Raw genomic sequence first — 24,857 nt, forward strand, 5'->3', positions numbered from 1 at the left:
GCGAGAAGGCAGGTTTGCCGGAGGTCAAAATGTCTTTTGATGGCCAAAATGAAAAACAACTTGTCGCAATCAGCCATCTTTACATTCTCTTAGAATGCTTTAAGGTCGCAACTTGTAGCCTCTAAGCAGCATAAGTCCGACTTCACACCTTTCTCGAATGCAGCATGAGCACGAGTGGCCAAAGCATTCCTCTCTATTGTGGTCGTATTACGTAGCTAAAAAAAATCGTCCTGCAGAATGAAATGAATTACGGCAGTTATTTATGACATTGTTTTGGCCACATGGGTGTTTTGGAACAATGATCTGCATTCTGAATTTATTTGACTATGTTAGATCTGTTCGTAGATCTGTATTGTTTTTTAATGGCTTGCCAAGTTGGTCCCATTGACTCGCGCTAGCTTAGCCACTCCGAAGCCCTGAAACGAGCAAATAACTTACAAACTGCACGGAATTTGTTGAAATCAACTCCGCCAACCAATTAAACCCCCGCTAACTTGAAGATTAAGCCTAGTGTCAAAAATTCTGAACTTCCGCTTTGAGGCAAAACACTACCCCTTTTGTCCACCGGTGTCACTAAAATCAACCAAACTGAAAAGTTACAAAGTGTTGCTTTAAATGGGCATAATTTAAACAATTTTACACATCATCGCCGTCTATGTAAAAAGTAAAACACCAATTGATTGACACCAAAAGAAAACATGGTGTTATGTGCTTTTTAGTGGACAGCAACAACGTGAGGAACTTGATTGCGTCAACTCGTGTCAGGATTTTTCCGCCTGCCCGCTTGTTTGACTCTGGTTTATTTGGCATTTCTCTGACGATTTAAGGAACCGGCGTGGTTGTGTGTTGAAGGCCTTGTTCAGACTGACAGCCAAAATTCTCCCATCCAGATTGAAACAGGATGGTGCTTTTGTAGTCTGAAAAGTTGCAAAGCACAGAAGTCTGATTTTTTTTTGCGAGACTGATTGAAACTACATAGTTTCATATCAGATATGGACAAGACGCCTCTCATTCTAAACAGCTCAGATGGGTTTTGACAGTCCGTGATGTCTCTGTGTTGGATGACGCCTTCGTTGCCACAGCAACCTGTCAGGTGTGTCAATAATGCGGCAATAATGCGGCCTAACCTGAGCAGGTCCAGATCTGATTTGGACACTTGCTAAAAATCAGCCCGAAAAATCCGAATGGAATCAGATATGCCTGCAGTCTGAAGGTTGAAAAACGTCACACTCGCATCTGAAGTGTCCTGAACTCAACTCAGGGAGACAAAGATAAAAACCTGCGGAACACGTCCACACATCCTCATTGCCATGGCCCCGCATCTTTGCCCAGATATGGAAGATAATGCTTTCTTCCAGTCCTGTCAACCATGACACGCACGTTCTGGTCTTCTCTAAATGTGTTTTTTGTGAAGGTGAAAAAAAGCAAAAGAATGTTTTTCTAATAACTTTAAACAATAAAGTGGGTAAAAAAAAGTTTTTACTGTGTTTTTTAAATTCACTGTTATTGTGCATGTGCAATAAGACAGTTTATATTAAGTAATGAGTGAACAATGTTTGGAGCAAAGCCTGTCAGGAACCAGATCCTGCTTCAAAATCCAAACACAGGCTTGGAACCAAACTTTGAAATTCTGTCTGTTTTATAATATTTTACCTTTTTATATGCTTCCATTACTTTGAAACCCTACACTTGGCTTCAAATCCAAATTTGAAACCCTAATCTGAAACCTTAACGAATGTTTAACCCCTTAACTTTGAACTAGGGCTGTCAAAATTATCGCGTTAACGCGCGGTAATTAATTTTTTAAATTAATCACGTTAAAATATTTGACGCAATTAACGCACATGTCCCGCTCAGACAGTATTCTGCCTTTTGGTAAGTTTTACAGCAAGGCTTTTTGTGCTGTCCACAGCAAACTCTTGTGGTCGATTTGCGACATGGTTTATTCTTTTCTTGCCAGTTCAATATGGCTGCACGACGTCTCGGGCTGACGCCTACGTTGTAATGTTGTGCTTAAATGATCCGTGAACAAGATTTGTCCGTAAGTATGGTTGTTGTAAAGAATGTACATATTATGTCAGTAAGCGAAATGTTAAATTTTTGTATGAGACGCTTTTTGTTTATGTTTAGTGAACCTGTATAGCGTGCTAAGCTAACGTTGTTGCTAATGCAATGCTTGTACTTTTTTTTTTTTGTAGTTTTACGACGGACTAAAGAGGACAATGGTTTGAGGCCATTTTATTAATAAATCAGATGAAAAAGGAAGAAGTCTGATTATTAAGGCGTCGTTCACTAGCTATCTAGCTTTGGAAAAAGTAGACGCTTCGGAGTGAGGACAGCATAGACAGATTTAAATTACAGTAGAGTGAAATGCCCACTACAGTCTTTATGTACCGTATGTTGAATGTATATATCCATCTTGTGTCTTATCTTTCCATTCCATTTATTTTACAGAATATATATATATATAATTTACAGAAAAATATGGCATATTTTATAGATGGTTTGAATTGCGATTAATTGCGATTAATTACGATTAATTAATTTTTAAGCTGTAATTAACTCGATTAAAAATTTTAATCGTTTGACAGCCCTACTTTGAACCCTTTTCGGGACAGTGGTCACTACTAGTGTTGTTAATTTTACTTTAAAAAAGTAATTACTTACAGTTACAAATTACTTCTCCCAAAAAGTAATTGCGTTAGTAACTCAGTTACCTGAATGTAAGAGTAATTAGTTCATTGGCAAAGTAACTAGTGATAATTTTCAGTTTTGTTTTTTTTTTTTTCTCCAAAAAAAACAAAAAAAACCCAAACAAAAAAACAGGTCACACAATGTGAAGTTTAAAGGGTTTTGGGGACAATTGGCCCCAGCCCAATTCTTTACCCTCCACTTAACTAGACACAAGGGTATTGCGATAACTAGCAAGTAACCTTTACTATGTGTGGAAGTCATTTAAAGTTGTTAATCAACCGTTAAAGTTGTTAAAATTGCTCCCGTTATTGCATTATTTCCCTTCTGTCTACTTTTGACATGTGTAAGTTTTAAAACTATTTCATCATTTAAAGATAGATTTAAGTCAAGATTTTGCCGATTTAGGAGCATTTTAGATTTTGAAAAAAAAAAAGTTACTTAGGTTCGCTCGGAAGGATCTCTACATCAGAGCCTTTCTGAGAGGTCTACTGCTTTAAGATGGCGGCTTTTTACTAACGCATGTAGTCCTTAAAACATGTTGCCAATGAAGCCGTGTCTGTCATTTGCATCTAGTTCTATAGACCCCAATCACTTGTCGTCACAAATCCGCCCCCGACTGCTGCTGCCATATTGTCCGTCAGCTCATCGTGTTTACATATTACCGCTACGTACATTCCTCCGATGGAGGAAGTCGGCGTGATGTCACGATGATGTCACCTAGCTTAGCAACGTGTCGCCATTTTGTGAAGGGGGTACGCACAGCTTTACATTCCAGAGACAGACGTCTGAAATTCATATATTTCAGGTGTGTTTTGCGTCTTTTTTCCTAAAAACGTCTTAAACGTGGCTTACTATTATCACGAGTCACTGCCGACAGACGCGAGGAGGCGATGCAATTTAAAATTAGCGTTTATTGGCGTACAAAGCTGCCGATACAAAGTCGCAGCTGATAGCTGGATAAACAAAGGAATGGCCTGCAGTGGAGTTCGGAAACATCTACAACTACAACATAAAGTCACCCAGTAAGTTGACCGTTATCATTTACGTGGAATATGTACTGTGTGGAACTGAGAAAATTGGTAGTATATACGAAGTGATTATTTCTGCCGTTACCGGTAATTTGCCTCCAAGCGTTATTTAGCTGTCAACACGTCATGGCAAAATAATCAATTTCCACCAGGCCAATAATATACCGATTGACTAATCAGAGCAGTTCACGGCAAAAGAAAAGAAAACGCTTTGCGAGTTGCCGGTTAAGGTAAAAATAACCACTGCCTAGTCTATTGAATCCTAGCAGCTAATTGGGGCAAAATATAATCGATTAAACTAACCAGTAATAAAATGTCGGCTGCAAACGTAAATGTGCTTGGATTTAGGTTCCCACAGGCGAAAATAATCCACGGAACTGTCTTCTTTTACTGTTCCTCGATTAATTGCGCTCAGCCATTTGTTACTCCTTTTTTTCTCACGTGGAAGAATGAAGAACTCTTCCTTGTGTGACAACCCGCAACACAGCAACTTTTAGCCATTCCGACAGAAAAAAGACGGCAAATAAGACGAAAGTTCAATGCGTTTCTGTTATAAGTGACTGGTCTTTTACCCAATTGTCAATATGGCAACGCTTTGTTGTGGCTGGTGACGTCATTAAATGCCCGGATGTCCGTCTGCCTCTATTACTGCGTGTTTTTCTGCTTGTCTAAGGAATCACCGCCGAGTAAACGAACCCAAAAACCTTCCTGACAATCGTTAACATTGATTAATCAAAATAGTGAAGGCATGTGTGGCGGTTGGGTGCAGTAACAGAGAAGATAAACAGTCAGTTTAGTAGTTGCTGTGTGCCCATTGTTAAAAGGGCAAATCTCGAAAGCAGCACGGTTTGTTTTATCTCGGTCCATGATGCGTTTGTGTCGACAGCCGTTAGACAGCGGCGAAAACATCAATATGATGCCAACACGATGGCAGACACCATCAGACGGAGACTACGAAGCTCGTCGCCACGGTCGCGCAGCAAGAAGGTGAGCGCAACAACAGGTGTTGTGCCGAAAAATAGCCGCCCCGCGTGAAATGTCCCCCCTGACGGGAGCGCCCACACGGAAACGACTTTCTTGTACCGTGAGTATTATTTTACTCTGCTTGAACTAATAAATGTCATACCTGTGTGATTGTCATTGGGATATGGTCGTGAAAACCTGTAGACTAATACATTTCTGTTCAAAAATGGTTATGTGGCCCAGTCCACGATTTGTTACTAAAACACATTACTAATATTTTGTAATGTAATTATTTAAAACTGATCTTACAGTCGTAAATCCATTACTGAAATGCGTCCATGAAAACATTTGATGACTTTTCACGTCAATAAAGCGTTATAAACAGGGGTGCACATAAGTGGTCCGCATGCGTGCATGCGGACCGGACATAGACAAACGCGCTGGCCCTCAACGGCTTCCATACGCTTTTGCGTACCAATGGCTTACCACTGTATTTGCGGCAGACACGAGAAAATCACTTTCTCTCGGCCCCACTGAGTAATTATTTCCGTGAACCCCCCCGTCAAAAGACAGACAGACGACAGAGACATCACCGGAGCTACCGCAAAAAAAAGGACTTTTGCTGAAAAGTGGCTGCAGGAGGTAACATGGCTAGAAGCAAATGATGCTCGCATGGAAATGTGGTGCAACATTTGCCGTGAGAATCCCAATGTCGCTAATAAGAGCAGCGCATTTTATGTAGGGTCAAAGAATTTTAGCCATCCAAACTTTGAAAAGCACGAAAAAAACAGAGCATGTGGCAGTTAAGCAAACTATCGATGTCAGATAGGACCCCACTCGCCCTATGGACAAGTGGCGGAATAAAGTTATTGTAGAACAGCGCCATGCACTGACAAACGTGTTTTTGCTCGCATTTCACGAAGCTAAACATGCACGTTCAATGAGCTCTTATGAGGAGGAGGGCATCCCACTTTTACAAAGGCTTGGAGTTAATGTGAGAGCCGCATATGAATGCCCTTTATTTTGAATTCGTGCTTTTATGTTTATTTCTTTACATTTCACTTCAAAGTAATGGCAATTTTGTTGTGCCAGTTGATGTTAATCAAGCGTTAATTGTTTATATAATTAATTAAAGGTAATTGGCTCTAAGTAAAGCTTGTCATAATTTTATCGCATCAGGCGGGTCGGCTCTCAAGCTCAATGAGGACCAAGTCACATCTCCAGGTCCTCCTCTGAGAACCTGGGCAAAAAAATTATGTGCACCCCTGGTTATAAATAAGCGCTCCCGGCATGGGGAACATTTCACGCGGGGCAGCTATTTTTCGGCACACACCGGCCCGTTGTCGATCAAATTTCATTTTACAATCGTGACAGCGGTGACGCTCAGCTGACCAAATGTCGGTTTATATTCAGGCCGGTGCCGATTTTGGGTACCTGACTCCTCATCGTGACATAAACTGGAGTATGATTGGAAATTTTGTGGTCTCAGGACGAGCTCTGACGCATGAGACGGGACCGGACGGGAGGAAACATCTGTTTGGGCATCAAATATGGATCTGGCGACTGGATCGACCGAAGCTTTTCCAAATAACGGCTTTTATGCAACTCATCCAATGAGTTTACAGCGTCTGAAAGCACCGGGGCTTCCATAATTTGCAAGTGAATCCACCTTTACAAACTACGATCATTGACAATACGACACACAATGACGGACAATATGGCGGCACAATACAGCGATCACGTGATTGTGTGACGTTGGTGATTGGGGTCTATAATATGTGATATCTACCGTATCATGTGGGCGTAGTTTGTAGGCTATGGCTACAGTCAGGTAAGATCGGAGCCACCTAGCATAGTAGCATCGCATTTGCAACGGCGTCTTCCCCACTCCTGCTCTGCTCGCTTATCTCCGTGGGTCCTTCTCTCTCGGACTTTTTTTCAACCAACTTAGTTACGCACGCCTTTCCCGCCTCAGTAACGGTAACAGCGTTGCCAAGATGAGAAAAGTAATTAATTAGATTACTCATTACTGAAAAAAATAACGCCGTTATATTCTAACGCCGTTATTAACAACACTGGTCACTACAGTGGACAGCTATTCAGAAGTTGACACCAAAGATTTTTAATCCTTTATAACCGTTTTGACTTTTTGGTCATTAAAAAAATAAATAAACTTTGTATTTACCCCTAACATAGGGCAAGTGACTATTTTTGTTAACTTAAAAAATGTAAATCTTCTTTTCCTTTCAGCTTGCGTTTTTTTTTTTCACCTTGACACTAATTTTAAACTGAATTCTTCAAACCTAGCATTGGATAGTTACGACCTTACTTGGTTCTGAATAGATGTCGACCGATACTTTTTTATTTTGAACTCTGAATTCTCCAAACCCAGCATTAGATACTTAAAGACCAAATGTGAAGTAAGGTTGGCCAACCATGTTTTTGAATAATATCAATGGCTAAACAATTATAAGCATATTTTCGTTATTTTTTTTAACGCAACCCGCTTGACAACGAAAATGCTTTTCTTCGACAATCTTCGGAAATCTTTGGAAATTCCGTCACACAGAGAACTGCGAGGGAAGTCCGCCATCAAACAGTATTGCTGCATTGCTTCTCGGTAAGATTCCACGGTGGTGTGTGGCGATGTATTGTTCTCAAGCTAAAGAAAAGTTATATGAGTGGCCAAAGGATAGCAGTGCACGTAAATGGACATCTTTCGTTCGCACGAAGCGAATGAATTTCACGCCATCATCGAGTAGTGTTCTCTGTTACAAACACTTCGAAGATGCCTGCTTCCTCAACCGGTCTGCTTATGATCAAGGATTTGCAAAAAATGTGTGAATTTTGGATAGATGACTGATGACTTTGTCAAAGCAGAGCTGCCAACAGTTGTGGAATGAACAGTAGAAGGTAGCTACGTTAGCCGAAAGGTAACTCGAGTCAAAACCCCCATCGTGTTGTGGAATGAACAGTAGAAGCTAGCGAGGTTAGCCGAAAGCTAACTCGTGGCAATCCCCGATCATAGTTGTATTGAGTTCATTTTGCCTACACTTATAAATTCGTCAAAACTTTCCTTTTATCCCAGGCAACAAGCTCAATCTTGGTCTCACACAAAAATACAAGCCTGGGACCGTGTGCTTTGGTCAGATGAGACGAAGATTTAGCTTTTTGGCAACAAACACTCTAAGTGGGTCTGGCGTGCCACGAAAGATGCGCATGCTGAAAAGCACCTCATACCCACTGTGAAGTATGGGGACGGGTCAGTGATGCTGTGGGGCTGTTTCGCTTCCAAAGGCCCTGGGAACCTTGTTAGGGTTCATGGCATAATGAATGCTTTGAAATACCAGGACATTTTTAATCAAAATCTGTTGCCCTCTGCCCGAAAGCTGAAGATAGGTCGTCACTGGGTCTTTCAGCAAGACAATGACCCTAAACATATGGCCAAATCTACACAGAAATGGTTCACCAGACACCAAATCAAGCTCCTCCCATGTCCATCTCACTCCCCAGACCTTGTTTTGTTGGCAAAAGGGGCTTGTACAAAGTATTAATACCAGGGGTGCTAATAATTGTGACACACATTATTTGATGTTCAATAATTTTTCTTTAGGTGGGATTTTTTCCCCACTGAATGAATGCACATGTATTGAAGGTTGGATTTTTCTCTTTTTTTCCATTAAGGTCCCATATTATTTGAAAAAAAAAAAATTTGAAGCTAAAAAACACATCTTTTTCAGGGGTGCCAATAATTACGGAGGGCACTGTATGTCTCTGGGTCAGAAGTGGGGTCTTCCTAATCCTGGGTATCCTACCCTAGAGTTCCTTTTCATTCAGACGCCGACGGATAGTACGGGTTGACACTGTTGGTACCCTCGGACTGCAGGAAAGCCTGAACTTGTTTGGATGTTAGTCGAGGTTCTTTATCCACAATCCACACAATCTTTCGTTGAAATCCCATGTCAATTTTTCTTTTCCGTCCACATCTTGGGAGGTTAGCGACAGTGTCACTTGTTTTACACTTATTGATGACACTGTGCACGGTAGGCACAGGAACATTCAGGTCTTTGGAGATGGACTTGTAGCCTTGAGATTGCCCATGCTTCCTCACAATTTTGCTTCTCAAGTCCTCAGACAGTTCTTTGGTCTTCTTTCTTTTCTCCATGTCCAATGTGGTACACACAAGGACAAAGGACAGATGTTGAGTCAACTTTAATCCATTTTAACTGGCTGCAAGTATGATTTAGTTATTGCCACCACCTGTTATGTGCCACAGGTAAGTAACAGGTGCTGTTAATTACACAAATTAGAGAAGCATCACATGATTTTTCAAATGGTCTCCGACCCATTTTTGGAGTTTTGTGTAAAATGATAATGATTTTTTCCTCCCATTCTCTTTTGTGTTATTTCATTGTAAGCAAAATAAAGGAAGATACTACTACCAAAGCATCTGTAATTGCAATCATTTTCTGGGACAAATTGAGTATTATCTGACAGAATTGCATGGGTGCCAATACTTTTGGCCAGCACTGTGGTATTTTTGCCTCTTGTAACCTGAAATTTCTTACTTAACAAGAGACAATATGTTCCCGTTTAATGTGTCATAACATAAAAACAATGTTTGTTAAGGCGTCCGCAAGTAGAGGTGCCACTGCATGTTGAAAACTTAGTTCAAAACCTTGTTTTCAAATATAAACTGAAATCCTGCACTTGACTTGTAACCATAATTTATAACTGTAATAATGCAATCCAAGCAGTTATAGTTGAATGTTTGCTATTGCACTTTAATCAGACCTAAGACACTCTTCAACAACTTATTGCTGCTTTCACTCTCGCTCTGTGTTTGTTTGGCATCTCATGATGATTGATGACACAAAGAAAAGTACAAGAAAAGGAAAAATAAAGCACAACATTGTGATACAATGGGTACATAAGGCCTTTCGCTTAATTTCAGTCAGACTACTCGAGTCCATGTTAGCACGCAACAATACTGTAGTATCACGTTCTACTGAATTCACTCGTGAGGGTTGTAGTGCGGTTTGCTGGCCATCAGGGGCAGCGTCTCTTAACAAAAAAAGGTCACATGATTGGGATGAAGCCAGGCAGGCGGTGGGTGGGGTCTTAGGACACCTGGGCGTGGCCTCAGTGGTCCAGGATGCGCAGGTTCCCCGAAACAATCTTGTTCTCCAACATGGAACCGGCAGGTATGTCAATGCGGTCGCCGTGGTTAGCGATAATTATCACCGTACCCTGCGGGGAAATAGCCAGTAGCTTGAAATCCTACTTTGAAATTGTACGTCTATCGGCGTCGATGGCACTGAAACTTGATCATTCGCTCCGAGCACTCCCTTTACCTTGAGTGAGACGTTCTTGCCGAAGGTGACGTCTCCGGACACAGTCAGGTGGTCCAACTCCAGCATGTCGGGGATGCTCTCGAAGCGCGTCAGATACTCCTGCACCTGAATGTGGGAAACAACAACAGCAAGATGTTTTTTTTTTAAATCCTTTGAGAGACGATGGTCATTACAGTGGACTTCTTTTCAAAAGTTATCATTAGATTCACTCAGTAAGTAGTTAATAGAAAAGGAATATTGATATTGAAATATTGAAAACACTTATTGACAGCAGTAGATGTCCAATCCATTTCAATTGGGAGGGGCTGGAAGTGAAATGGATTCTACATCTATTGCCGTCAATGGCAGGCAAAGAGTTAACCTATGTGAGGTCACAAAATTAAACAAAAAAAAATCCCCAGGCAAAATACACACAGGGTCACACTTACCTTTTTTTTTTTTGCATGTTTTTTTGTAATTTTTTTATTTATTTATTTATTTTTTTTACCATTTGTTTATGTTATTCCGAATTGTGTTTTAAAACCTTACTTTTAAATTACTATTTTAATTACTATTATACTATTATTATTTTTAATTTTTTTTTTTCTCCAATGTTTTTCTCCAAAATGGACCCGACAATTCATTCATTCATTTTATTTGATTTTATTTTTTACGCCCGTTGCAAGATTTTTTAAATTGCAAAGTACCAGCATTGATTCATACTACATCCGATGTCAAATAAGGGCCGCAAGTTTGAGACTGTATATGCAGGGCCGGCCCAGGCCATTTGGGGGCCCTAAGCAAAATAATGCCTAGGGCCCATATTTTTGGCCCACCATTTCGTCACAGTGTACTGTGAAACCCATACATGCAATCCAACCTATATGTCCATATTTTGTATATTAATCAGATTTTGTTGCACTGCATTCTTCAAACTTCTCACCCCAAATGATGGTCAGTACTTACAGTAGATAACGCTAAATCGTTTTCTAAAAGAGGAAAGAAAGAGGTTAAGGAAGAACTTTTGTTTTTTTAAGCTTGTAATCAAGTATCAAAACTCACAAAAGTCAAATAAAGCAAACTGTAGTAAACAAAATAGAATATAAATTAAACAATTGCCAGATTGCCCCCTATCTGGGCCCCTAGAGGTCAGGGGCCCTAAGTAGCTGCATAGTCTGCGTATAGGCTGGGCCGGCCCTGTGTATATGAAAACATTTTAGAAAAAAAAAACAAAAAAAAACGTCCATTTAAATTTTATGTTCTAAAACAAGGACACTTTCCCCCCCTGATATTGTACAATTGATTGATCCAATACTTCATCTTTAAATTGGTATTTTTAAAGTATTTGCAATGAAAACATAAGAAACTAGAGAGTAGTGGAAAACAACACTTCCTAAGGTCAGTGGAAAGAAAAAAATGACAACCTAATGGTACAAAGACTAATAAATAAAATAAATGAAATAAACAGAAAAATATAATACATTCAATTAACAACCTAAGGAATTTATGATAATAATTTAGAAAAAAAAATCACAAATTTAGGTCTGTTAGTGTTTAATTAGGAGCTATACAGGAGGAGGGCAAAAACAAGAAAAAACTGCCCCTTCAGACTAGAAAATGCGCCTTTTTTTCTGAGCCTGATTGTGTTCGCACCTTGGCCACTTGGAGGCAGTATGGTGCTTCGTAGAGAAGCACAGACACTCCGCGCAACAGTAAAAGTAGACGGTTGTAAAGTCCCGCTAACATTTTGTTGGTAGTAACTTGTTTTGGCAGCGTACAGAGAATATGGCTGTAAGAGTCATTATATTTCTTGTCTATGAACATTCCCAAGGCTTCTGTATGTGAGTACTCACTGTTTTTATAGTTGAATACCACCACACTACGATCATCAATGGCGGCTGCCGTTGTATGTTAGCATGAACACTTTCAGGGACAGTGGTCACTACAGTGAACAGCTATTCAAAAGTTGCTTTTTCCTATATAAATGTAATTAAAAAAAAAAAAAAAAACTTCTTTTATCAATCTTCTTCTATATATCTTCCTCTGTATATATCTTCTATATCTTATCTATAGGGCAATTTTTTTTTGGTCATTTAAAAACGTAATATTTGTAATTACTTGTATTTAATGTTAAAAAATGTGAATACAATTTTAACAAAAATTAAAATCATGACATTAAAATGAATTAAAACACAAATACACGCTGGTTATGGCCCTAAGTAACACTTTCAAACTCATTGCATGCCACTGACACCAATTTGACAGGGAAGACTGGCTGTTAATGGTCATGTTTCAATGCCATCTAATATTGTGTTAATATGGTATGTGGTATTTTAGCTGCAGCAATACTGATGCAATTTATTGCTATTTTTTATATGACCAAAATGAATCAATCTGTATAAATTAATTGCCTCTCTTTGAGATATACTCTAACAATTTTGTATGTGTGCTCATCATAATTTCCAGCTGTTTTACAAACATTTTATTTGTTACAGCAGTCCCTGTAATCTGTAACAAGATGTATTATTTTTATTTGTATTTGACTCAAACAGTATTACTCTTGCAAATGGATATTAGAAAGTTATTTGGTCGCAGTAAGGAGGAATGTGAGAGGTACGCGAGGTAACCCATCTAGGCAACATAAACCACTTTTAGGTCACAAATTTGAGAAACACTGATTAAAATAGAGCAGCAGAGTGCAGGTAGAGGTGAATGAGTGATGGAAGTTGATGAGCTGAGGTGAATTGACTATCAACAAGGGATGTCCCAATTTTGATTTTGAATATAGATGACTGAAAAACCATCACTTTTTTACAGAAACTTGTATTTTGGTTTGATTTTATATGGTTTAATGCACCATTTCTGACTTTTTATGCCACAGTAGGTGGTAAAAATGTTTTTTGCTTGCTCGCCAGTGCCTCACTATGCCCCACATATGATCCCCCCCCCGCCACACATTTCTGAATGCCCCCTCATACATGCCTGCCTACAACCGGCCCTGGTTCCCAGCCAAAATAAATTGGACATCTAGCACCGTCAATAGCAGCCAACAAGTAAAATGAGTGCCCTGCAAGGATTGTGGGGAAAAAAACATGATTCATGCATGAAAAGGATGCGATAACAGGTGTTCAGGAACAACTTTAGCACGACCGACCTCTGATATTGACCACAAATGTTTCCCTTATCAATGACTGATATGGCATGTGTGCGTTACCTTGGTGAAGGAGCTCCCCAACTTCACATGTGGAGTGGTGGGGAACTCCCTACGGGGGCTCATAGTGAGAGATCCGGCATGAAGGCTGTACAGGTTGGACATGACCAGCAGGAGGTCCGAGGTGGTTTTAACTGGCAGGAAGCGGCTACGGGGAACGTTGATGCCCATGGCGTTGTCAAAGCACTTGATGGCGGCACCCACCGCTGTCTCCAGTTGGATCACATTCTGACCTCCATCCAGCGTCTGGTGAAAGACGCGTCACTCGACTGGCAAAGTTTTGCCGTACCGCCGATTGTGTTGTGGCGTGTCACCTTGGTATTGACGATGATCTCCATGTCCATGGCCTTCTGCTCCTGCAGCCTCTTGATGGCGGCCAGCGAGATCCAAAGGTTGTTGGTGTTGAAGATCTTGAACTTGGACACTGACTTGAACTCATCCACGTGCGCTTTGGGCACCTGAGCGATCTCCAGCAGACGCAGTTTGCCCTCGTACTCGATCAGCGTGCCACCCTGAATGTCAGACTCGTTAGCTCCCATTGGCAGTGGTAGACGTACAATCCGGTTTGACTGAGGGCTCTGAGAGGTCATCTGAACTTAGTGTGACTTTTACATAAGGTGACTTTTATGTATCCCTTTATATCTTTGAATTTGTAGTTCTTGCTTATTTTCATATGATGTAAAGCATTTTGAATTACCTTGTGTTGAATTGTACTACACAAATAAATTAGTCTTACAATCGTTCTTATAATTTTTTTCTCTGTAACCATAATAAACTATTAAATTATTCTCATTATAGTGAATCTTTTAGTCATTTTTTCCATTTAAAAATTAAAGAACTTAATTCTCATATCACATCTAAAAAAATACTGACAGTATTTTTAGTAGTAATTTTTAAAAATCATCTTAAATCTCAGTATTTCAAAGAAAAAAAATCGCTTAATTTGTATTTATACTCCAAGTTGTGCATTTATTTTGCAAAATTAGGACTCAGTACATGAAAATAAACTCACTTTAGTTTTCCATCCAATAAAATAAAGGTTGCACTTTTATTATGCCCCCCCCTCGCAAAAGTTACATTTATTCAAATATTTTCTTTACAAGAAAAACACTCAGAGTACACTTTTGTATACACAAAAATATGCTTTTGCTCTAAATAAGATCTTTTTTGAAGTGAATTTATTCAATTACTTTTTCTAAACATAAATCATCATATTATTTTGCTTTAAAAAACGTAAGATAATGTCTAATTTTTCGCCTATAAAATGAAATTTTAGTCTCAAGAAGACGTCACAAATCTTTTTTTTTTTTTTTTTTAAATACACATATACTCTCATATTTTGCCGTTTTTGAATAACACCTGTAATCTCATGTTTTTTTGAATGTCCAAGCATTTTAAAAGAACCTTATGCAAAATTCAAGCATTTTTTGAACCTTAAAACACAACTGTTAAATCAAGTCAAATTAGGTCACCTTTGGCAGTCTCACTGTATCACAAATTTCGAAATCGTACACATAGAATTTCATTCTTTGTCTGCCATTGATGGCGATAGACGTTCAATCCTAGTTCAGACGGATTGGATGTCCATTCCCAATTATGGCACTGAAGGCCACTCACCTTGACGTCAGCGCGCGTCTTGTCCGTCACTTCCATGATAAATTCGCATCGTTTTCCATTGTGCCGCCCCACGAGGTGATTGAGGATGTGGAGGTCGACGGTGGCGCCCAGGTTGTCAATGTTGGACACAAAGATGTACTCTTTGCCATCGGCAATCAGCTGCTCCAGCAAGCCCGAGTTGTAGAAGCTGGCGTAGATGTCGCCATGGCCCGGCGGGTACCAGCCTTCGGCGTTTTGGCCTGCCGTACTCAGGCTGGTGGACACAGGCAGCAGCGACTCTTTGTTGATGCGAGGATACCTGTGGAAACAGATTATTGATACGCGGCGTTTCAGTTAGAGATTGGAAAAATGCCCTTAAACTTACAATATGATGCACCTTGATATGCCAGGATCATTATAAGATACGTCTCAACACAATATAAAAAAATCTATTTACGATAATTAAAACTTATTTTGGTTTCACGTGCTTATGCAAATGCAGTACAGACTACAGTATAAAGTGGCTGCAAAACGCAACTGCGATCGCCTGTCATCTCGCATTTTGTGGATTTCTAAGAATTTCAAAATTATTTATATAATATCTACAGCAAGTTAAACACCCCCACCCGCCGAAATAAAATTGTTTAAAGCCATACACTGCGGGAAAGCTATTATTTTGAAACAAAAATAAAGAACAAATTAAGCCTGAATGATATATCGTTTAAACATCGCCATCGCGATGTGCGGGTGCGCCATAGTCCCATCGCAAGCACGTGCGATAGTTTTTTTTTTTTTCAAATCCACATATGCCGTGCTTTCTATTCTGTGTACAGCCTCACACCCTGCCTCTTCCAGCCCTTTGTTCCTCTCAATCACTGGCACTTGCTTATTAAAGTTAACGATGACTTTGATCTGGCCAGAAGATATCATGAGGAGTTTGAAATTTCTACATGTCACTCCCAAGAGTCACAGCTAATGTAGATAAACAGAAGCATTTAATAAAGCCAAGCATTTTTCTACTACAGTACTTTATTCTTGTTCAAAAATAATTTGGTTGGACAGTTATGTTTAAAACTGATAGTAATTACGACATTTGAAGTGCTTAAAAACCATTTATTTCAATACATTTTTTAAATCACTTTGGGGGGAAAAAGTGAGAAAAAAACATGTCTTATATGTATCTCTTTCCAATGCTAAATCTGAATAAATACACTGAGCACAAAAAACACACACTCACAAAAAGAAAAAAAAAGAAAAAAAAAACAATTGTGGGGGTGCACTACTTTGTGGTTTTACACTTATCGCAGCGGGTTCTGGTCCCCATTAACCGCAAAAAACGAGGGATCACTGTACACTGTGGTGATGGCGAGTCATCCAAAGTCTTTCCAAACAGCTATTCAAGTCATCTAGTGAAAATTTCTTTAAAAAAAAAAAAAAAAAATATATATATATATATATATATATATATATATATATATTTATTATCGCAATATAATATCACAATATATCGCAAACCCCAAAAAAATCGCAACAGTAGTTTTTTCCAATATCATTCAGTCCTACAACAAGTTATCCTTATAACTCTTGTTGCATCTCGTTCATATAGTAACACAAGCACATTCATATTTTCTTCAACAAATAGACATGGAAATCTCAACTGTGTTTGCCTCTTTGGCTTCAACACCACTTGATAGCACCATAGGGAAAATGAACCACCACGAAGCTTTGAACCAATTGGCTGCAAATCTTCATTGCTTCAAGAAGTTTCACTTCACCATCACTGCTCAATGTAATACCTCCTTAGGAGAGACAACCTCTGCTGCCACCTGCTGTCAAGACTGTTGTCGCACATCATGATAGTCATGCCTCCCAACATGCAATGCGGCAATGCAGATCTAAATAAAGGTCATGTTCTGTGAAAACTATTACTTCAGTTACTGTTCCTGTTGTTTCATAATTTTCTAGTTATGCTATTTAGTTTGTTGTTATGCCATAATTGTAGGTTCATGTTGAGACCGTGAGTTTAAATAACCTTAGATTTAATGACATGCTATTACTAGTGTTGTTTGTTGCATGTGTTCTTGCTTGTTCTTGTACTAACTCATTATGAGTAAATATTGATCCTCCCTGCTTCATGGACACCAGAAAATGGCTGGTGGCTACTGGTGGTACAATTGCTGAATCAGTACAACAAACTGATTACAATGTACTGTATATGGGGAACAATGCTCACAGCATGTGCCAGTGCATGTAATCTTTACATATATGGCGATCCAATTTTTTCAAACTTGAAGCATATCATGACGTCTTGTATTGCATCAAACCATATTTCGTTCCCAATCTAGTTAGCTCTTGCCTGCTCTGGTTGAAGGTGTGGATCTTGACGCGGTGGTGCGAGTACTTCTGCAGAATCTTCTTGGTGTCTTCATCCGTGTTGAACGAGTTCATGAGCACCAGTGGAACGTCGGTGTTGTACGTCTTGTTGAGATGCTGCCCAAAAAAAAAAAAAAAAAAAAAAATCAAACTTATTACTATAATATAAAATGGACTTTGTTTGTTGTGCCACAGATTTTTAGTTTGGTAATTTATCAACATTCAGATCATATTCTTCACAGTCCAGCTATTGGGTATCAGGAAAGTAGAACTAACAAATCATAACTTAAATCACAAAAGGCCAGAAACGTGTAGTTTCATGGCGTTTGAGGTAGTTACAACAGCTTTGAGAAATAGATTACTGTAAAAGTGGGAAATGTTGAAAAAGAAAAATAGAAGAAAAATGGTAGACATACCACACATAAACACAAAATAAGATATTAAAATTTGACAAGAAATATAACAAACAGAAGAAAATAGTACTACATAAAAAATATAGAAACATTTGAAAAAAAAAAAAAAATTAAACATCACACAAAATAGGGTAATGAAAGGAAATTGACCCTTTCAGATCTTTAACGTCTTATAGGGCAAGTCTATATTTAAAAAAAAAAAAAAAAAACATATAATAGCGATGATTATTTTTTAAATAAATCATTCAATCATCAATATTTATATTTAATTATAAATACATTTTAAAATCAATGTGAATAAAAGCTGAATGAAATAAATTATGATGATTAAAAAAGAAATACACTCAGGTTATGGCTCCAAAAAACACTCTGAAGTATATATATATTTTTTTCATGGTATTCAAATCTTTGCATGCCATTGACAACAATAGATGTCAAATTCATTTTGATTGGGAGGGGTGAATGACTAGCGCGGTAAATGAGCTAAATGACTGACTGCCCTCAAAGAGTTAAAAAAAAAATCATAATTTGTGAATAGAAAGAAAAATATTTTAAAAATAAAACCAAGTATCCAAAATATAAGTACAATATACAAAATATGGGCAAAAGAAAGACATTAGAAAGAATTAAAAAAAAAAAAAAAAAAAAAATCAAACTTATTACTATAATATAAAATGGACTTTGTTTGTTGTGCCACAGATTTTTAGTTTGGTAATTTATCAACATTCAGATCATATTCTTCACAGTCCAGCTATTGGGTATCAGGAAAGTAGAACTAACAAATCATAACTTAAATCACAAAAGGCCAGAAACGTGTAGTTTCATGGCGTTTGAGGTAGTTACAACAGCTTTGAGAAATAGATTACTGTAAAAGTGGGAAATGTTGAAAAAGAAAAATAGAAGAAAAATGGTAGACATACCACACATAAACACAAAATAAGATATTAAAATTTGACAAGAAATATAACAAACAGAAGAAAATAGTACTACATAAAAAATATAGAAACATTTGAAAAAAAAAAAAAAATTAAACATCACACAAAATAGGGTAATGAAAGGAAATTGACCCTTTCAGATCTTTAACGTCTTATAGGGCAAGTCTATATTTAAAAAAATAAAAAAAAACATATAATAGCGATGATTATTTTTTAAATAAATCATTCAATCATCAATATTTATATTTAATTATAAATACATTTTAAAATCAATGTGAATAAAAGCTGAATGAAATAAATTATGATGATTAAAAAAGAAATACACTCAGGTTATGGCTCCAAAAAACACTCTGAAGTATATATATATTTTTTTCATGGTATTCAAATCTTTGCATGCCATTGACAACAATAGATGTCAAATTCATTTTGATTGGGAGGGGTGAATGACTAGCGCGGTAAATGAGCTAAATGACTGACTGCCCTCAAAGAGTTAAAAAAAAAATCATAATTTGTGAATAGAAAGAAAAATATTTTAAAAATAAAACCAAGTATCCAAAATATAAGTACAATATACAAAATATGGGCAAAAGAAAGACATTAGAAAGAATTAAAAAAAAAAAAAAAAAACTCAATAGCTAAACAATTACTAGATGAAAAGTTAAATGGAAAAAATAATACTAAGAATAAAGGACAAAAATTATTGTATGAAATATATGAAAATAATACAAAATGGTAAATATTGGAAAAAAGATTAGGAACAATTACAAATATTTTAATTATAAAATGTAGGGAAAAAATCTAAATTAGATAGATTAAAAGTTTTAAAAATTGTATAAGATAGTAAAAACATTTTGGACAAAAATAAAAATTTAAAAAGAGATACAAAGATTACATGAAAGTATGAAACTATATTACACGGCCACCTCCTGCCCAGAGTCAGAATATAAGCAATAATGCTAAATATAAATACTAAAAATTAGGAGTAAAATACACAAAAATGAGAACACAATACAACAATATGTGACAAAAACACAAACTATTAGCTAAAAAAAATATCAACTTTGTCCAAATAATTAATATACCATTTGATGGCTAGTCCACAGTTCAATTTCTCAAACTGCAACAGAAAAAAAGGAGTGCCTTGCATTCTTTTTCTAGATTTAAAAAAAACAAAGGAGTAAAAAGTATACGATTCAATAACAAGAATGGAGTTTTGCCATTAGTCATTAAAGCACACCATACCTTTTGGGTGGAGGCTTAGTGTAACTTCAGGTCACTCAACACACACCCTTTTACAATACAATAATACAATGCAAATAATTCCAAGGTATGATGTGTGTCAAGCATGTGTTGACACTGGCGGATCCGGACTGAAAAGATGTTCTGCACAATAACTCATTCTGTGACTCGAACAACGATAGACGTCCAATCAATTTTGACAAATCATCAAAATGGCTTAGACGTCTCTTGTCGCTAACAATAATAAGTTAAAGGAGCCATATGTAAGAATAACACTTGAATTATTCATCAAATGGCCCTAAAATTTCAACAGATATTAAATAAATGTGTTTTGGAAAAACTTTTTACACGGTTCTCAATTACATTTTCCTACAAAAGTTGATAAAAAGCACAATTTAGTTGTTAGTGTTTTGATTCTGTGTTCACAACAGATGTCCCTCCCCCCGCCAATCAATATATGACGAGTTCAGTTCTTTGTTTTCGTCCAGGTTGCCACCGCTCTGTAGGCTATGTAAACTAACGTTTCTACCACTTTCAGTCAGAATTAATGACGCTGTCTACCAGAGGAGCAAAAATACATTGTTCCGAATGTCAAATATGCCATGACAAATTAAATAAAACAAGGATATGCATTGGAGACAACTGAAACGGAAGAAACAATTGACGACTTCTCGGTTTGTACGTATCTTCTGCAATAAAAGACGCACATTTTATAAATGAATATTGGCGCATCATGGCATTACATTCCCTTTAGCGCAGCTCCATCTAATGGATGCATAACGCAACCCCAAACCCTACTACTACTGCTCCTTAAAGGGAACCACGGACAGAAAAACTTGTAGTTCTTAAAAGATAAATGTTAGTATGAGTTATAATAATTTGTTTCAAACCCCTTTTAATGTTTTTGTTTTTATAAAATTAGAAAAATTAACTTGTAAGTCGACATTGTTGTTGACGACGCAATGCACTCTGGGCGGTGACATCACTGGGCAGCTCTGCCGTACTTCCACAGTGTCACTTGTTAGCTACATAAACATGTCGTCGGTTCTGCCCTTCCAATGTGAACCCGAGCGGCTGCCCTTCCAGTTTGAACCCGAGCGGAAAAGTGATGAGCAGGACAGCACTGCCGATATGTCAAAAAACAAGCCACAAAAGCAATTAAATGAAGGTCTCCAGCAGTATTCAAACCTGCATTTCCCGTGCGACAGACAAGCGCGTAGACCACAGGACTATACTTCCGCATGACGTTAGTGTCATGATTTTCCCTATAAAGTAATCAAAACCCATGTGTGTTGTCTCTCTGTGTGTTAAAACCTGAAAGGGAAACGCAACTGCAAAGAAAGTGGCTGTCTTGACCATGAAATTAGAAAATGCGGCTCACTTCAGACAGCAAGCAGACAACAATAACATTAACGTTAATGGGTTTATTGAACACAAAAAAAACCCACGTGATCACGAAAAGGGATACACAAAAAGGGTCCATGACAGTAGGTTGGGATCACAAAAAAAAAAAAAAAAAAAAACCCCGAAGGAAAACCGCTGTGAGAGGCAGACAAACAAAAAAGACAGGCAATGATGCAACTAGCAACGAATATATAAACTGCCAAATGGCAGCATGTCGATATCTTGGCAAGCTGCCTAGGATCGGTTTAAAGACACTGCTGATGAGCTGGAATTGGATGCAGATACGACATTGGGAACTCATCCCACATCTCTGTAACAAAACAATCTGACCAGCAGCAGAATGTGACAAAATTATGCCAGTCGTCATACTAGCTTCGCTTGCTAGCTAGCACAGCTATTCTCCCAATCCAACCCAACCGTGTCATCACCACCAGCATGCAGTGCACGCGTAAAACATGGCGCCCTCCGTAGGTCAATACATACTAAATATTATAGATTTTTAAATCAATGGCAATAATATGTGTTTCTAATAACATATTTTCATAGACTTCATAATGATATTGACGGGACACGGGGTCGATAAATACTGGGCCTTTCTCCGTCAAAGCTGACCGAGTGGAAACAAAGACAGAGCTTTTTACGTTGAAAATTCTTGTGAATAAATGTGTATATCCCTCAATTAGATATGGATGTAAAACAGTCTCGATTCTTTTTTAAAAGAGCAAAGAACTGGGCAGTTAGCATTTATTTTACGTAAATATGTTGAGTGTGCTGCTAGTCTTTAAGCCACTGTAGCGCTGCCTTATCATCACAAAGAGCTTTTTCCGTTGAAAATTCTTGTGAATAAATGCTTAAATCCCTGAATTCTTTATAGGTATGGCCGTAAAACAGTCTCGATTCTTTGTTAAAAGAGCAAAGAACTGGGCAGTTAGCAGTTATTTTACGTAAATATGTCGAATGTGCCGCTAGTCTTTGAGGCACTGCAGTGCCGCCTTATCACCACAAAGAGCTTTTTCCGTTGAAAATTCTTGTGAATAAATGCTTAAATCCCTGATTTTTTTTTAAAGCTATGGATTTAAAACAGTCTCGACTCATGGTTAAAAGCAAAAAAAAAAAAAACAAAAAGAAAAAAAACCATGCAGTGAGCATTCATTTTACGTAAATATTGCAAACTACGATGCTAATGCCGTAGTGGCTAATTTCTCCCATTGATTTTTTTCACAACGTTTGAAAATGCATGCATGGTACGAAAAATATAATAATTACCTTGAATCCTCGACCAAATCACTCCAGAGACAATCCTTCCTGTTTATATGCGGTACAGCTTTTGTACTTTTTCAACCTAAATCTGGCGTTAGATTGCTGGATGCGTGTGTTTAAGAATAACTCCTCTTGATGTGGGCAGGCCCCCTACTTGAAGGCGAGGCTCCGTGTATGACAGGTGTGACCTGTCAATGTCATTATGAAGTCTATGATATTTTAGTATAAGAGAACAATTGTGGCTTATTAGAGCCTAAAAGTCTTTAAGTCTGAGGTTCCCTTTAATAATGCAGTGCACCCTTCATATTAAAACTGTTTTAAAATAGGCCATTCATTGGAGGTGCACCTTACAGTGTGGAAAATCCGGTAATTTAGAGTTTTCCTATATTATTTTCATGTATGGTAAACTGACATTTGGAATATGAACAAAGTTGGCATGTTCGTGCTTACATTGTTAAGCATGGTGGTCGACCAACTGGGGCAAAGATAGCATATTCATGCGTGTACATATGTTCGTCGGTAATTGAAATTAAAATGGAGAAATAAAATTGTCTTTGTAGATGCTGTTTTTGTCAGATGATTTTTTTTTTGCCATTGTCCTTATATGTTGTTGACAAAAGTATGGTAATTCTCCTCCCGTCATTGCATAAGATACTAACCTGTGCCATTAACTTTTTACAGCTTTTTTTTTTTTTTTTTTTTTTTTTTTTTTTTTTTTTTAATTTCTTAAACTTTTGGGTTAACCTGGCTCACTAAAAATGATTCTATATTCGTGCACCAACTATACACTGGTGCAATTTGAAACCCTTGGGTTTGAAGACTGTAGCATGTACTTATAAGTTGTAGATTACACATGCTGTATGTTCACATGAACATTGCTATGTGTAGTTTGTTAGCCTCTGTCCTTTCTGATTGAAATGGAAAATGGAATGGGAACGCAGCTTGATTCTCCATTGTGAAGTGCTTATCTTGCAACCCAAAGCTAAAGGGGATGTTGTGGGCTTCAATATTTTCATCCTGGTTACAATACCATTTTTGGCCAACCATCTCACATATGACTCATTTAAAGGGGAAAAGATGTGTGCTTGTGTTAATGGTCTCTACTTTCTCCACAAACATGTTGTTTGCGGACTGCAGGTAATATGATCGCAGCAGAACTGGGGCGTAGTGATTGGGACACAAGAGAGCAGTGTACTACTGGACCACGGTGGGAGGGGGGTGTCCCGAGTGGCCCTTATGAAACACAACCTCACTCACTCAGTCACATATACGCGGACCAAATATGAAGTGAATTACACAGAACTGTACACATAAGACTAAGGTAGATTCTTTTAGCTGCATACAAGTGATTTATTGAATTACCCAACAGCACACGGCATCCAATGTTTGTTTTTCCTCCCCCTTGAGTCCTGGAAAAGGACCTCACTCACTCACTTACTTGCTGTCTTCACCAGCACAATATTAAGTAACTATCCTCAGGATGTTGAACTAAGTTTTTTTATCTAAATGAAAAGTAGAGGAGGCCTGACACCCAAGTGCTCTATAACATAGGTAGTGTTAAATAAAGGCTTTCTATTCTATTCTATTCTGAACGGTAACTGTAGAAATATTTATTCACATTTGTTTGTTTATTGTACTTGGTACAGTCATTTCTATGTTGTTTTGTCTTTCTGATAAAGATTTGCACAGCTCTCAGCTTCTTCTCTGAAGCAAGGTCATCAGCAGATAACACTAGGGCTGCAGCTATCGAATATTTTAGTAATCGAGTAATCGACTGAAAATTCTATTGATTAATCGAGTAATCGGATAAAACATCTTTTTTTTAGGTAAAGAGCAATTATAAATATACATGAGTAAGCCTGTCGCAATATGCAATAATTCCATTTATCACACGATAAATAAAAAAGAAGGCGGTAATTTTTCCGCTGCAATTTATCGCCTCGCGTGCACGTGCGTGCGGCAGACGTGCTGTTAAAAGTTCGGATACCTTGTTACCAACTGCGCAAAATGCATCTTCATTCCAGGTCCGGCAAAAACTAGCGCCAGAGCCAATCGTTCCCATTATATCCTATCGCTCAATGTATACCGGCTGCGTCAGTGTTCCGGAGTGACTGCGGACCATCTACCACGTGCCGGTGTTGTTGACGTGTGGGCGCTCCCGTCAGGAATGACATTTCACGCGGGGCGGCTATTTTTCAGCACAACGCCGGATATTTACAATGAAGTCCGCCAAAACATGAAATTAAGAGCGCTGTGCTTCAAACTCGTCCTGTTTATGAAAGTCGATTGTCATATGCTGGTGTTGTGTAGTAATGAGCAGACGTGACTTCAGCGGCGCTTGCTAACTTTTTTAATGCGCGCACACACTAGATATCATGAAAAAGCAAACTAGATGTACGTCCCATGCC

The 24,857-nt window shown here is 38.0% G+C and overlaps 2 protein-coding genes across 12 annotated transcripts in view; one reads left to right on the plus strand and one right to left on the minus strand.

The window, feature by feature from the left end:
- Positions 1–9,442: 9,442 nt before the first annotated feature.
- ugp2b (UDP-glucose pyrophosphorylase 2b) overlaps positions 9,443–24,857 on the minus strand; it is a 45,578-nt gene continuing 30,163 nt past the window's right edge. For all 4 annotated transcript variants that reach the window (XM_057847358.1, XM_057847359.1, XM_057847360.1 and 1 more), the window contains exons 5-10: positions 17,182–17,315; positions 14,847–15,144; positions 13,544–13,741; positions 13,233–13,475; positions 10,040–10,144; positions 9,443–9,935 (exon numbers count right to left, since the gene is read on the minus strand). In XM_057847358.1, coding sequence (XP_057703341.1) covers positions 9,828–9,935; positions 10,040–10,144; positions 13,233–13,475; positions 13,544–13,741; positions 14,847–15,144; positions 17,182–17,315 — 1,086 coding nt within the window. In that variant the 3' untranslated portion in view covers positions 9,443–9,827. The remainder of the gene's footprint in view (positions 9,936–10,039; positions 10,145–13,232; positions 13,476–13,543; positions 13,742–14,846; positions 15,145–17,181; positions 17,316–24,857) is intronic.
- Positions 11,597–24,857, plus strand: part of wdpcp (WD repeat containing planar cell polarity effector) — a 231,328-nt gene continuing 218,067 nt past the window's right edge. For 3 of the 8 annotated variants that reach the window (XR_009064524.1, XM_057847344.1, XM_057847345.1), the window contains exon 1: positions 11,598–11,859. Coding sequence is in view for 5 of the 8 variants with exons in the window: in XM_057847344.1 (XP_057703327.1) it covers positions 11,835–11,859 (25 nt within the window). In the remaining 3 variants the exon portion in view is untranslated. Of the gene's footprint in view, positions 11,860–24,857 lie in introns of all 8 variants that reach the window. The other 5 variants (XR_009064525.1, XM_057847347.1, XM_057847353.1 and 2 more) reach the window with 3 other exon arrangements.

Source organism: Corythoichthys intestinalis, chromosome 10, assembly GCF_030265065.1.
Source record: "Corythoichthys intestinalis isolate RoL2023-P3 chromosome 10, ASM3026506v1, whole genome shotgun sequence".
Classification (NCBI taxonomy): domain Eukaryota; kingdom Metazoa; phylum Chordata; class Actinopteri; order Syngnathiformes; family Syngnathidae; genus Corythoichthys; species Corythoichthys intestinalis.